This window comes from Humulus lupulus, chromosome 3, assembly GCF_963169125.1.
Source record: "Humulus lupulus chromosome 3, drHumLupu1.1, whole genome shotgun sequence".
NCBI lineage: Eukaryota > Viridiplantae > Streptophyta > Magnoliopsida > Rosales > Cannabaceae > Humulus > Humulus lupulus.
In genome coordinates this window covers 202,673,222-202,685,784 of record NC_084795.1, presented here as the reverse complement: position 1 = coordinate 202,685,784, position 12,563 = coordinate 202,673,222, and the positions used below count along the sequence as shown (strand labels likewise).

Below are 12,563 nucleotides of genomic sequence, written 5' to 3'. Positions count from 1 at the left end.
GTTGATAGATCCCAGATGGTTTGTGTCAGTTTGTGCTGTCAGTAGCACTTGGACCAGTCCAGGTGTGAGACTTTTTGCGGTTTCTTCGAGATATTCAAGAGCATCGTCTGGCTCTTTTTTGAGTAATTCACCATTGCATAGAATTTCTTCAAACTGGCGCTCATGACTCGTGAGGCCTTCATAGAATTAACTAACCAAACGCCAGTTCTCATATCCATGGTGCGGGCACTGATTTAACATATCTTTGAATCTTTCCCACACTTGATAGAACGTTTCATTGTCCTTTTGAGAGAATGTGGAAATCTGTCATTTTAGACTGTTGGTCTTATGGCTGGGGAAGTGTTTCAGAAAGAAAGATTTGGTCATCTCCTCCCATGTTCCAATCGACCTAGGTCTCAAAGAGTACAACCAGCTTTTGGCTTTGTCCTTCAAGGAGAAAGGGAAGAACTTCAGTCGCACAGCGTCAGCATTTTCGGCTCGGTTATGAAACGTGGCTACTACCTCCTCGAATTCTCTGATATGCACGTATGGGTTTTCGTTTTCCATTCCATGAAACGTTGGCAAGAGTTGAATCATGCTAGGTTTAAAATCTATTGCGGACATATTAGGAGGGAAGATAATGCATGAAGGCGTGGAAGTGTGAGTGGGATGGAGGTAGTCATTGAGAGTTCCTGGTTGGATGTCATCATTGTGAGCCATTGCGAATGGATTATTATCAGTGAAAGTTTGTAGAGAAGCAGGATTGGTGGAAGGAGTTCTGGAAGGAGTGGCGGATGAATTGGAAGAAGTGTCACTAGAAGTTTCATGATGATTCATCCACTCTCGGAAATCAGAATTTTATTACTTTATTTTTTTTTTACTCTTTTTTTTGTTAAACTTGTTCCCAGGTGGATTTGGAGGTTTTTGGGTGATCTCCAACGCCTTACTAGAACTCCCCGAGGTTACTGAGTAAGTATGGTGGATCACAAGTCAACCTTTTCGACCAAACAACCTTTAAGCAGAGTGAAATTGCTTATTTTGATAGAACAAACGTGGTTTTCTTATAGTAATAAGTTCAACAATGTAATAGTGCAAAGATAGATGGTCAAAATGTTCCCAGACTGATTGGGAAGGTTGCCAAGGTATCACTTTAGACCCACACTTGCTTAGACAAAACTCCCTGAGGTTCCCAGGTAAGTGTGGAGGGTAACGCTATCATAAACCTTATTTAACAACCAATCTTTCTAGACAGAACAATATCGGTTTCTACCATTTGTAATATTACACAATTGTTCCCAATACTAATCATTTTATGATTGAAATTTTATGAACAATTTTATGTTGTTTTTGTTTATTTTTTTGGAAACCTAAATTCTAAGGAAAACTAAGGCAAAGTTACTCACACAATTAGTAAATAAATAAAAAAAAATAAAAACTACACTAACACAATATTTATTCCAACAAAAACACAAATAAAGTTACTAATATTTTTGTAAAATTTTTACTAAACCTTTGAAAACTAACTCCCCGGCAACGGCGCCAAAATTTTTTTAATGCCCAAAATGTGACTACCCCTAAGCGGTAGTTGTAGTAATATCGGGCGGTCGATCCACAAGGAGGTAACCTAAAATCAAAATATTAGTAAAAAATAACACAAAAAGTCAGTAACAAGAAATAAATAAAATTGTAAATGAAAAGAGGTTTGAGATTTTGGTATTGTCTTTTTGATAAGGTGATAAAATGAGATAAGTGAAATAAAGGTAAGATGTAATCAAGAGTTTGAGAAAAGGAAAGGTTTCAAGAATCATCCATATGCTTGTTTAGTTACTTGGTTACTTGATTTACAAAAATACACAAGTAAATAGTTCACATCCCAATATTTACTTGGAAAATCTAACATTAAAGTCCATATTCTTTTCTAACAAATGTTCATTTGAGTTATAAAGTTCTTTACTTTAAAAGCACAATGTTAATCTTATGAAAAATCTAAGAATGAAAAAATACCCAAGGGAAATAATGCAATAGAAGATTAGACATAAAATTATGTATCAATATTACTTTTACTAATTATAAGCACATAGAAAGAGCATGACTAATCCTATATACTATTAGCATAAGTAAATAAAGATAACAAAATAGAGATTGAGATGAAAGAACATAAATAACTTAAATATATTACATTAAGAACATAGTAAATCAAAGTAGAAAAACAACATCACTAGCATATGGAATCATCCCTAACCGTCCTAGGAAGATTAGGCCATTATGCTCATGATTCTCACAAAATTCTAAGAAGAAAGTGAGTAGAAAGTGTGAAGAAGGAGTCCCTATTTATAGAGGGAGAAAGGGACTAAAAATAAATTAAACAATAAAATGGGGTTTACAAAATAAATCTGAAATATTAATAATAAAATATGATTTTGAAAAATCAAATCTTATTACTAATATTAACCTAGTTATTTTGGTGTATGGTAATTTTTCCCTTTTTTAAAATACCACAAAGACATGAGCTTTATTGCTCAAAATAACAATTTTTGCAAAGCCCAATACCCACAAAATATGGGTTGAAAGTGGCTGGTGACACAAGAGGGTTTAGACCCATTCCCAGCCAATGAGGAGGTGCCACGTAGGCACTGGCTGGGAGAGGAGAAACCTGGGTTTGGGCTGGCTACGTGGGCTGCTGGAACGTGACTGGTGATCACATTTGGGCTTTAGTTGTGATGAAGGGGGCTGCGTTTGGGCCACTGGATTGGGGAAGCTTCAGTTGGGCTGGGAGATTACTTTGGAGGAGAGGATGAGACAGTTGGAGGGTCACGTTGCTGTTGGAATGAAGGTTGCTAAAGGGAAGGCTGGTGGACAGAAAGACGCGTGGCACGAGGAGGTTGGCTGGCAGGCTGGCAGCGTGAGGCGGCTTGCAGGCTCGGGCTTGGGCTGGGTAGGAAATTGGGCTTGGGCTTCTCCTTCAGTTGGGCTTTAATCTCAAGAATACCATTTTCTCTTCTCTTTTTGTCAATTTTAACTATTTCTTTCTTCTATCTTTTTATTATTGTCCAAATGCAAATTATTTCCTGAAAAAAAATTAATATTTTCAATTAAAACAAATATTACAATAAATTAATGAAAATATTAATTAAAACTTAATTTATTTTACACTTTAAAACTAATGAATTTGCATTTTTGAGCACTAATCAGTTGACTACAAACAAAAGGTAGCAGAAGGAACTTTAGTGGTGGAAGGATCCAAAGATGTCCTAATTTTGGCTTTGGGCACCCTTAAGCATTCTAGACGTGTTAGGGGGATGCCTAAAGGTGTCACCCCTACCCAATTTTTTAAGACACCAAAGCCTAAGAGAAAATGTCAGCTCGAAGTAACTACTTCAGAAGATAGCCGCATTAATAGGTTGGAAGAGCAAATTCGACAATCTGATGAGAGGAACCATCGAACAAAGGAGAAGTTAAATCCATTGATGGAGCAATTTAGATCGACACATAGCAATATCAGTGAGTCATCACATGCATCGTGTTCTTGTGTGGGAAGAGCAACCTCTAATGTATCACCACCACCACCACTTGCACCATATGTTCAACAAGTGCTTGTTCCACCAATACTAGCACCACCACCACCACCACCACAACCACCACATGTTCAACCAATGATTACTCCACCAGAACCACAAGTTCCGCCCATTATGCATGAAGTATTATTATTACCATAATCAACTTAGCAAATGTTAATGCTTAATAATTTCACTATTGTACTATATTAATTATTTTTTGAATGCAACATATTAAATGCAAGCTTGCTATCAAAACGAGAGACAACATAGTTGCATCGGGATACATCCTTAAGACTGATAGTACAATATCCATGGAAAAAAGATGCCTAAAGAAGTTGCTCGTGTAGTTGTTGAGGTAGCCCACGATGAGATGGCTAGGATACAATTTCCTAATTTGAATGCAAGGATCACTTTGGTAGGTCAAACAGTTGGGGTACCTGTAGCGTGGCATAAACATCTTATTTTCGACGAAAGTGAGTGGGGATAGGTAATGTCTATAAGTTTTTATCGCCTAACTTATTTTATTTTGAAATTTATTTTATTTTAACTTTTCCTTGGGTCATAAGCAGAAGAGAAAGCAAGAAGATATTGAGGCGATGATACCTTCCACTCAACATCCACAACCCCCAAAGCTTCTGCCTGCAGAGCCATTGACACAGGAGGTAGTGTCAATCTCTCACAATGATTCGACATCTATGTCAAGCAATTTGACCTCTTTATTGAAGTTTGTATCACCATGGGATAATGACTACCACAAGAAGATTAATATCCCATCGCATGTTTTTGGATACAACACGATTGCTACGCTTTTCAAGGATGATGTGATGCAATTTTGCAACATGGAAAAGATTGGAAAAACTCCAATGATATTGTATTTGAGGTATATATTCATGTCTCTTATAATTTAAAGTTTGAATTATATGCATGCCTTTTATAATTAAATATGATTAATTTCTAGGTTGTTGGATTATATACTACATACCAATGGGTTGGATCATTTGTATGTGCTTCAGCATCTAGGTGAAGTTAGTTTAGGTCATGAGAATAAGCGTGCTTAAGCACTTAAAGATCAACTCATTCAAATGGGCGAGAAGCAGTTCCTTATTTGTCCCTGGAATAACAAGTAAGTTTATATTGAGTTTTGAAATGTTAAGTTCATATAGTCATTTTCTAAATATTTGATTGTTTGTTTTCTAGTGAACATTGGATGTTATTGCTATTTCAACCTCACTCACATTCAGTGGCGTTCTTGGATCCCATTAACCTTCAATTATGCATTGAGATTAAAAATATAGTTAGGCTGTAAGTTTATATAAGTTTCATTCCTTAAAGTATATTATCTTTTTAATAGTACTTGTTTGCTAATTAAAATACTTTTATTATGTATAGTGCTTTTACGCTATATGATACGGAAAAAGGAAAAAGAGTTGTAAGTCTAAAGTATGATAGTCCAAAAGTAAGTAACATTCAACTTTATAAAACATAATATTTAAATTATAAGTATACTAACAAGTATGTAATATACTCTTACATTTTTCTATGTTAACAGTGCCGACAACAACCAAAACCACAGAGTACGGTATCTACTGCATGAAGTATGCTAGGGATCTCATTTCACAACAAAGAACCAGAGCATATCTATCGAATAATGTAATAATTAAATGTGTTTACCTTTTAACTTTAATAAAGTTATATTTTAATTTCATATATATTTGACATGTAACTTATAATTTAAATTATTTGCAGGTCAATTCAGATTTACCATATACTGACGCTAAACTTAATGAAGTTCAAGAAGAGTGGGCAAAATATATTCTACCGCAACTCGCTAAATGATGCTTGCATGCTTAGTACCTATGTGAGGGGATTTAGTAATTTTTTGAACTTTGTATTTCTTATATTAGAAATTATTAGAATTAATCAAATACAGAATCAATCTAACAAATTATAGGTAGTTAATTTAGCTTTTTGAGGTATGTACTGTGCTAAATATTCATTTTATGGTAAACTTTTTTGGAACTATGTATTTCTTTTATTTAGAAAGTGTTAGAACTAATCAAATGTAAAGTTAATGTTACCAATGTTAATTTAATTTAATTTAATTTTTGATGAGCATTCTTTTACTGCAATTGCTGCGTTGATTTTGAAACCAGGGGGCATTGCAACATATTTCCAATGTCCTCTGGTGTGGAAACTTTGCGACAGTTAAAAACTGTCACCATAGACAGCCAATCACGACACATAATAACTGTCGGCGTTGCCAGCAATGACAACACCTATTAACTGTCGGCGTTGCCAGCAACGACGACACTTAATAACTGTCGGCGTTGCCAGCAACGGCGACACTTAATAACTATCGGCATTGTCCGCAACGACGACACCTAATAACTGTCAGTGTAGCCAGCAACGACGACACCTAATAATTTCGGCGTTTCCACCAACGACGACACATAATAACTGTCGGCGTAGCTACCCTATGCCGGCATAGGGAAATACGACAGTTAGTCGACTGTCGTTGTTGCTCAATAGCGACAGTTAAAAACTGTCGGAAAATCCCATTTTTGTAGTAGTGGGATGTGACCTACACTCAACACGACAACGAAAACTGGACAGTGTCAGATGAGCAAGTAACCAGATGTGACATATTTGAAGGTGAACTCCTATTCTCACCAAACAATTCATCAAATGATACTGATGTTATTGTGACATTAGCGAACGATCGACCGTTTTGGTGCTACACGTGAATTTAGCGTGCCCTATTGACCCAAGTCTACAAGTACCAATTTAATCTGAATAGACTTATAAGCACTAATTTATATCTAAATTATTATGATCATGTGGCATGTTTTATGTTAATCAGACTCCCTTATATATTTACTACTTTGTTATTGTAAAAAAATTATGATATATTAATTTAAAGATGATGCATATAATTCTTAAAAGACAATCGGTAGAATAAACTACTTCAATAAACAAATAACATGTCACCAAAAAAGGTTCAATAATTACTTTCAACCCCAGTAAGTTATGTTCAATAATTACTTTCAACCCCAATAAGTTATTTAAACTTCCATCAACCAAAATGTAGTAACAACAATTAGGCTAAAAATAATGTGGATCATAAGCTATAAATTGTGTAAAATAGTAGAAATCTCTGTGTGTTCCGACGTATTTATTATGCTTTGATAATTAATGTTGCATGTATTGGAACACTATGCACATATGCATATTAGGAAAATTACAAATTTAACCCAAAAAGTTAATAAAAAATATTGACTAAATCATACAATGGCATGTTTACTCCTTCCAAAAATGTTAATAAAACATTTAGTGTGAAACCAGTTAACAAAATCGACAGCAACCAATATTTTTCACAATATTTTAGCTTGTCGTGAGCCTATGTAAGTATGTCGTAATAATCTGCAAATGTAACACTTACTAAGACTTTTATCAATAAGCAACATTATTTAATTTTTCCATAATTTTTAAATAGGAGTGTTAGTTGACGCGCACCTATACTAAACATGATATAATCAGACTCCTATAGTACTATATAAAAATATATTATTCAGTATATTCTAATATAATAATATAGAATACGACCCTAACAACTAATTCTGGTGTAACTCTATGTAGTGGGGGTGGAGATGCATGTGATTCTCCAACAGAGTCCACCTTATATGAAATCAACCTCTGTATCTTTGGCTCTATTATTAAAAGTACTTTTTAATTACGAATATTGCAATAAATGTTATATATATAGCCGCAAACTCGAATATGTATGACATTTTTCACGTTATACAACCTACAAAAATCTGATTTCAGTATAAGATATTACAAAAAAAAAAAAAAAAAAAAAGAATAGATTGATATTCATATAGTCGACTACAATATTTTAGAAAATAAGATTGATTTCATAAATTGAAGGATGTTCAATCCCATTCCCAACCAACCCAATTTCAATGCCATAAAAACTACTAATTTCAAGGATTCACCCATGAAAAACTTTGGTACGTACACACATATTTTTATAATAGACGGAAGTAAAATCTTATAATTAGCTGTAAATCTATATTTTGCTATTATTATTTATCTATTTTTTTTTAAAGGATGATTATTATTATATTGAAAAATTGCGTGTAAATTATCCAAGAAACAATTATTATGTAAAACTGTTAAAGTATTTGTATACAGTAAGAATTGAGCTGTCAAAAGATCAAAATTTCAGCACTTGCATCATGCATCCAAAAACAAATCCACCTACCAAATATGTGACAATATCATTTTAAAACAAAAAGCCTATAAATCCAGCCTATAAAGGAAGAGTGTTTCATATACTAATCCCACAAAGCAAAACCTATGGAGAACAAATTAATGACAACCGTTATCCTTACTCTCCTCTTCTTCACCACTCTTCTTCACCCTGCACTCTCAGAGCTATGCAACCAAAATGACAAAACAGTCCTTCTCCAAATCAAGAAAGCTTTCAATGACCCCTATGTTCTCACCTCATGGCATGAAGACACCGACTGCTGTGAATGGTACTGCGTCGAGTGTGACACCAAAACGCACCGTATCACCTCCTTATCAGTCATTGCTGGTTCTCTGTCGGGACCTATCCCACCCCAAGTCGAAGACCTCCCTTACCTGGAGAACCTCGACCTCCACAAACAAGTTAACCTCACGGGTCCCATCCCACCGGCCATTGCTAAACTCAAACGCCTCAAGAGCCTCCGACTAGATTGGACCAGCCTCTCCGGTTCGGTTCCAGGTTTCTTAAGCCAACTCACCAGCCTCACTTCCCTCGACCTCTCTTTCAACAAACTAGCTGGACCGATCCCGGCTTCGCTCTCCAAGCTACCAAAGCTTAACTACCTTCGGCTGGACCGGAACAAACTAACTGGACCGATCCCAGACTCGTTCGGAGAGTTTAAAGGAGAGAGGTTTTATTTGGTGTTGTCTCATAACCAGCTCTCCAGTAAAATACCAGCTTCGTTGGGAATAAAGAAGGACTTCGCTAATATAGACTTGTCGAGGAACAAGCTTGAAGGTGACCCGAAAGCGTTGTTCGGGTCGGACAAGAAGGTCGAATTTGTAGACCTGTCGAGGAATTTGCTGGAGTTTGACATGTCTAAAGTTGACTTCCCCAAGAGCTTGGCGTGGTTGGATGTTAATCATTATAAGATAACGGGGAGTCTTCCTGTCGGACTTACCGCACTGAATGATTTGCAGTTTTTGAATGTGACTTATAATAGGTTGTGTGGGAAGTTTCCGGTGGGTGGGAAGTTGCAGAGATTCGAAGGCACGTCGTATTTCCATAACCTTTGTTTATGTGGTGCTCCGCTACAACGTTGCAAATAGTGATGCAGCTGAAGTTTAGTTTTCCTGACCTAGCTTTTATTGTCTATGTCGTTTTATCTTTGATGTTTTATGAGTAATGTGTTTCTCTAATGTCGTTTTATTTATGTGTTGCATGCTGAATGTACAGCATCTTGTCTTTCTTTGTAAACGGTACTGTTTGATGATGGCCAAAGATGATTGTTTTAAAAACAACAATCCTGTTTCTGTTTGAAGAGGAGAGGAGTGTATAAGCAATCATGTCTAGAGCAATTATTATGTTTTAAATTTCTGATGTTGATGAGAATATCACTTTGTTTTGTTCCAAGCATATTATTAACATAGGGAAGCGTATAGTCACTTTCAAACAATGCGACAACAGAGTGTACGGACTCAGATAGTAATTCCATTAGCCCATTGGTCTGTCTTTGTTTGTGCTCTATCTTCTTCCACCAAAGTGTACGTACGTTTGTTTAGCTCTAGCCTCTAGGATTTGAGGTAATACAATATACTTAAAATGCAAAAAATAATAAATATTCAACATTATTTCACAATTTCATTTTCACCTGATTATTATGGCATCACACAATATTCATTAACTAATAGTTGTGTTCCCTGCTAATTAATTTTTTTATGAATTTTTATATTCACTTCTACAAAAATGATGTTTTGCTACAATTTTCAATTGTTACTATTGAGTAAGGAACACAGTTTAACTGTTGTATTTGTCAATATTGATATAGGAGTAGCTTTGCCATCAGTTAAAAACTGTCAATGTTCATTACTAAATAAAATGTTTTTAGTAATGTTTTTTTCTAACTAAAAAATATCGAAGTGTTGCCTCCTATACTGTTGCCAAAAGGAAATATTCTAAGGTAACACTTGTAAAAGTGTTGTCTAAAATAGTATTTAAATTCTTATATATAAATGAGATATAGCAACACTTTTCAAATACATAAAGTAACAATTTTATTTTGAGTGTTGCTATTTATAAGTGTTCTAATTAATTCGTACAAGTGTTGTTAAATGCTCAATTATAGTTTTAAATCTTTTTCTCTGATTATTTAAATATATATATATAATCAATTGATAGCATACAATAAAAAATTCAATATCAAGGTTATTTTTTTATTATAGCAAAATCAAACTAACAAAGAAATTACAACATTAATATATTAAAATTAATGAAAAAATTTAGGAAAAATACAAAGAAAAACAAGTACAAATTTTTTAAACTAATAGTCAATGTAATAATAACAACAATGCATTTAATTATATACATATTTACAAATATTTGTAACAATCTATTTGTCTTGATGATCATTGAGAAGTTCAATGCGTCGTCCACACATAGTTGATCCAAGTGAGTGTGTTGAGTAAAAACTACTCGTTTCACTAAAACAATTAATAGTTTAGATGACAATATGAACTTAACATTTCAAAACTCAATATAAACTTACTTGCTATTCCAGGGATAAAGAAGGAATTGCTTCTCGCCCATCTGAATGGATTTATCTTTAAGTGCTTGAGCACGCTTATTCTCATGACCTACACTAACTTCACCTGGATGTTGAAATGTGTACTAATGATCCAAACCATTGTTATGTAGTATATAATCCAACAACCTAGAAGTTACTCATATTGGATTATAAAAAGCATGCATATAATTTAAACTTATAATTATAAAAGGCATGATTATATACCTCAAATACAATATCATCGAAGTTTGTCCAATCTTGTCCATGTTGCAAAATTGTGTCACATCATCCTTGAAAAGCATAGCAATCGTGTTGTATCCAAATACATATTATGGGTTATTAATCTTCTTGTGGTGGTCATTATCCTATGGTGATACAAACTTAAATAAAGAGGTCAAAGTGCTTCACATAGATGTTGAATCATTATGAGAGATTGGCACTACCTCCTGTGTCAATGGCTCTACAGGTGTAAGCTTTGGGGGTTGATGATGTTGGGTGGAAGGTATCATTGCCTCAATACCTTCTCTCTTTCTCTTCTGCTTACGACCCAAGGAAAAGTTAAAATAAGTTAGGCGATAATAACTTATAGACATTACCTGTCCCCACACACTTTCATTGATAATAAGATGTTTATGCCAAGTTACTGATACTCGAACTACTTGACCTACCAAAGTGATCCCTGGATTCAAATTAGGAAATGGTAGCCTAGCCATCTCTTAGTGGGCTACCACAACGAATACATGAGAAACTTCTTTAGGCATCTTTTTTCCATAGATATATGTACTATCAGTCTTACGAATGTATCCCAATGCAACTACGTTGTCTCTCTTGTTGATAACAAGCTTACATTAATTTCCTTCGAAATTAGCTCTTTAGTTTCATTTAGGACCAACCTCCAGTCATCGATATTCAAAGGAATGTGGCAACGTGCCAACACTCCAATATGAATTGCCATCTTCGTTGCCCCATTTCCAATTGATATCTCCAATCGATTATAGTCAACCATTAATTTTTCACCCTCACTTCTAGCCTTTATGACGTCATCACAAACTGTTTTACCCCCATATATCTTAATAATTTCAACTTCTTGTAGGATTTCACCCACCTCATCATTATCATTGCCAAATGGGTCAACATCATCATCAAATAAAGGGGGATCAATATTTGTGTACCTACATTTGAAGAAAAAAGAAAAGTTAGCTCATAAAGTATTGCAGTGGTTTCCCACCAAAGGTTACAAAACGCAAAGTACCTTGTTCTAAAATTGTTTTCATGTAAAAACCACTTAATTTGTCAAGTAACACTTAATTTTTAAACCATAAACCTTCACCACCCTCGCATAAACTAATGTTTTCGTCCTCAATTGTGACATCAGAAGGCGGTGCGTCAAGCACAAAAGTTTCTTGTTTGAGTAAACATCACCTTTGTGAGATTCTTTTAGGTGATAATCTTTTGGTTGTCTTGTTAACACAACCGACCAGTGAGCATCTAAAGGATCAATGACATTGAAAACTTGCTAGGCTTGGGACACCATTATAAATCAGTCATATTTGTGCCCTATTCGATTCAAGTCAACCAATGTAAATATGAATTTCTCTTGTTTAACCCCGTTATCACTCTTCACCCAATCACATACAAAAAGAGGAATTTGAACATTTATATAATCTAATTCCCAAATTTCTTTGATAACTCTGTAGAATGTCATATCATATTCTATGAGATTTTTATCTTTGGAACTAGATACTTGAAAAGTTTTGGTGACAATACTAACACCATAATTTTGTGTCTTTCTGCTATTATCACGTTCCATTGTGTTAAATTGAGTATCATTTATATAATAAGAATGATATAATCACATTAAACATAGGGCCTCGTGATATCCATTTTAATGATTTCGACACAGTATTAGGTGTTTTAATCAATTCAACTATGGCCTACAAATAGAAATTAAAAAAAAATCAAATACATAAAACATAAAAAATATCATTCTAACTTAAAACTTGTTTCTCAAAAATTTAGCAGGATAATGTGGCACAAACATAACGCACTTGAAGGACACATGACGAGACAGTTATAGAGGACTGATCGATCCATGACCAGACAGGAGAAGAAAACATGCTATCAGGTAAATTCATAATTTATGCAGAGAAATAGGAGAAGAAGTTGACAACAGACATGCGATCAGAGCTGCTTGATAAAATGCAATTAAAAC

General features: G+C 34.5%; 1 protein-coding gene and 1 non-coding gene across 2 annotated transcripts; both read left to right on the top strand.

Annotated features, from left to right (window-relative positions):
* The first annotated feature begins 211 nt into the window (after positions 1 to 211).
* LOC133827875 (small nucleolar RNA R71) lies at positions 212 to 318 on the top strand. The gene has a single exon (XR_009890524.1). It is a non-coding gene; the product is annotated as a small nucleolar RNA R71 (small nucleolar RNA).
* Positions 319 to 7,861: 7,543 nt separating this feature from the next.
* LOC133823364 (polygalacturonase inhibitor-like) lies at positions 7,862 to 9,201 on the top strand. Its single transcript, XM_062256055.1, has one exon. It carries the CDS (start codon positions 7,896 to 7,898, stop codon positions 8,895 to 8,897), a length of 1,002 nt encoding a protein of 333 aa, XP_062112039.1. The 5' UTR covers positions 7,862 to 7,895; the 3' UTR covers positions 8,898 to 9,201.
* The last annotated feature ends 3,362 nt before the right edge of the window (positions 9,202 to 12,563 follow it).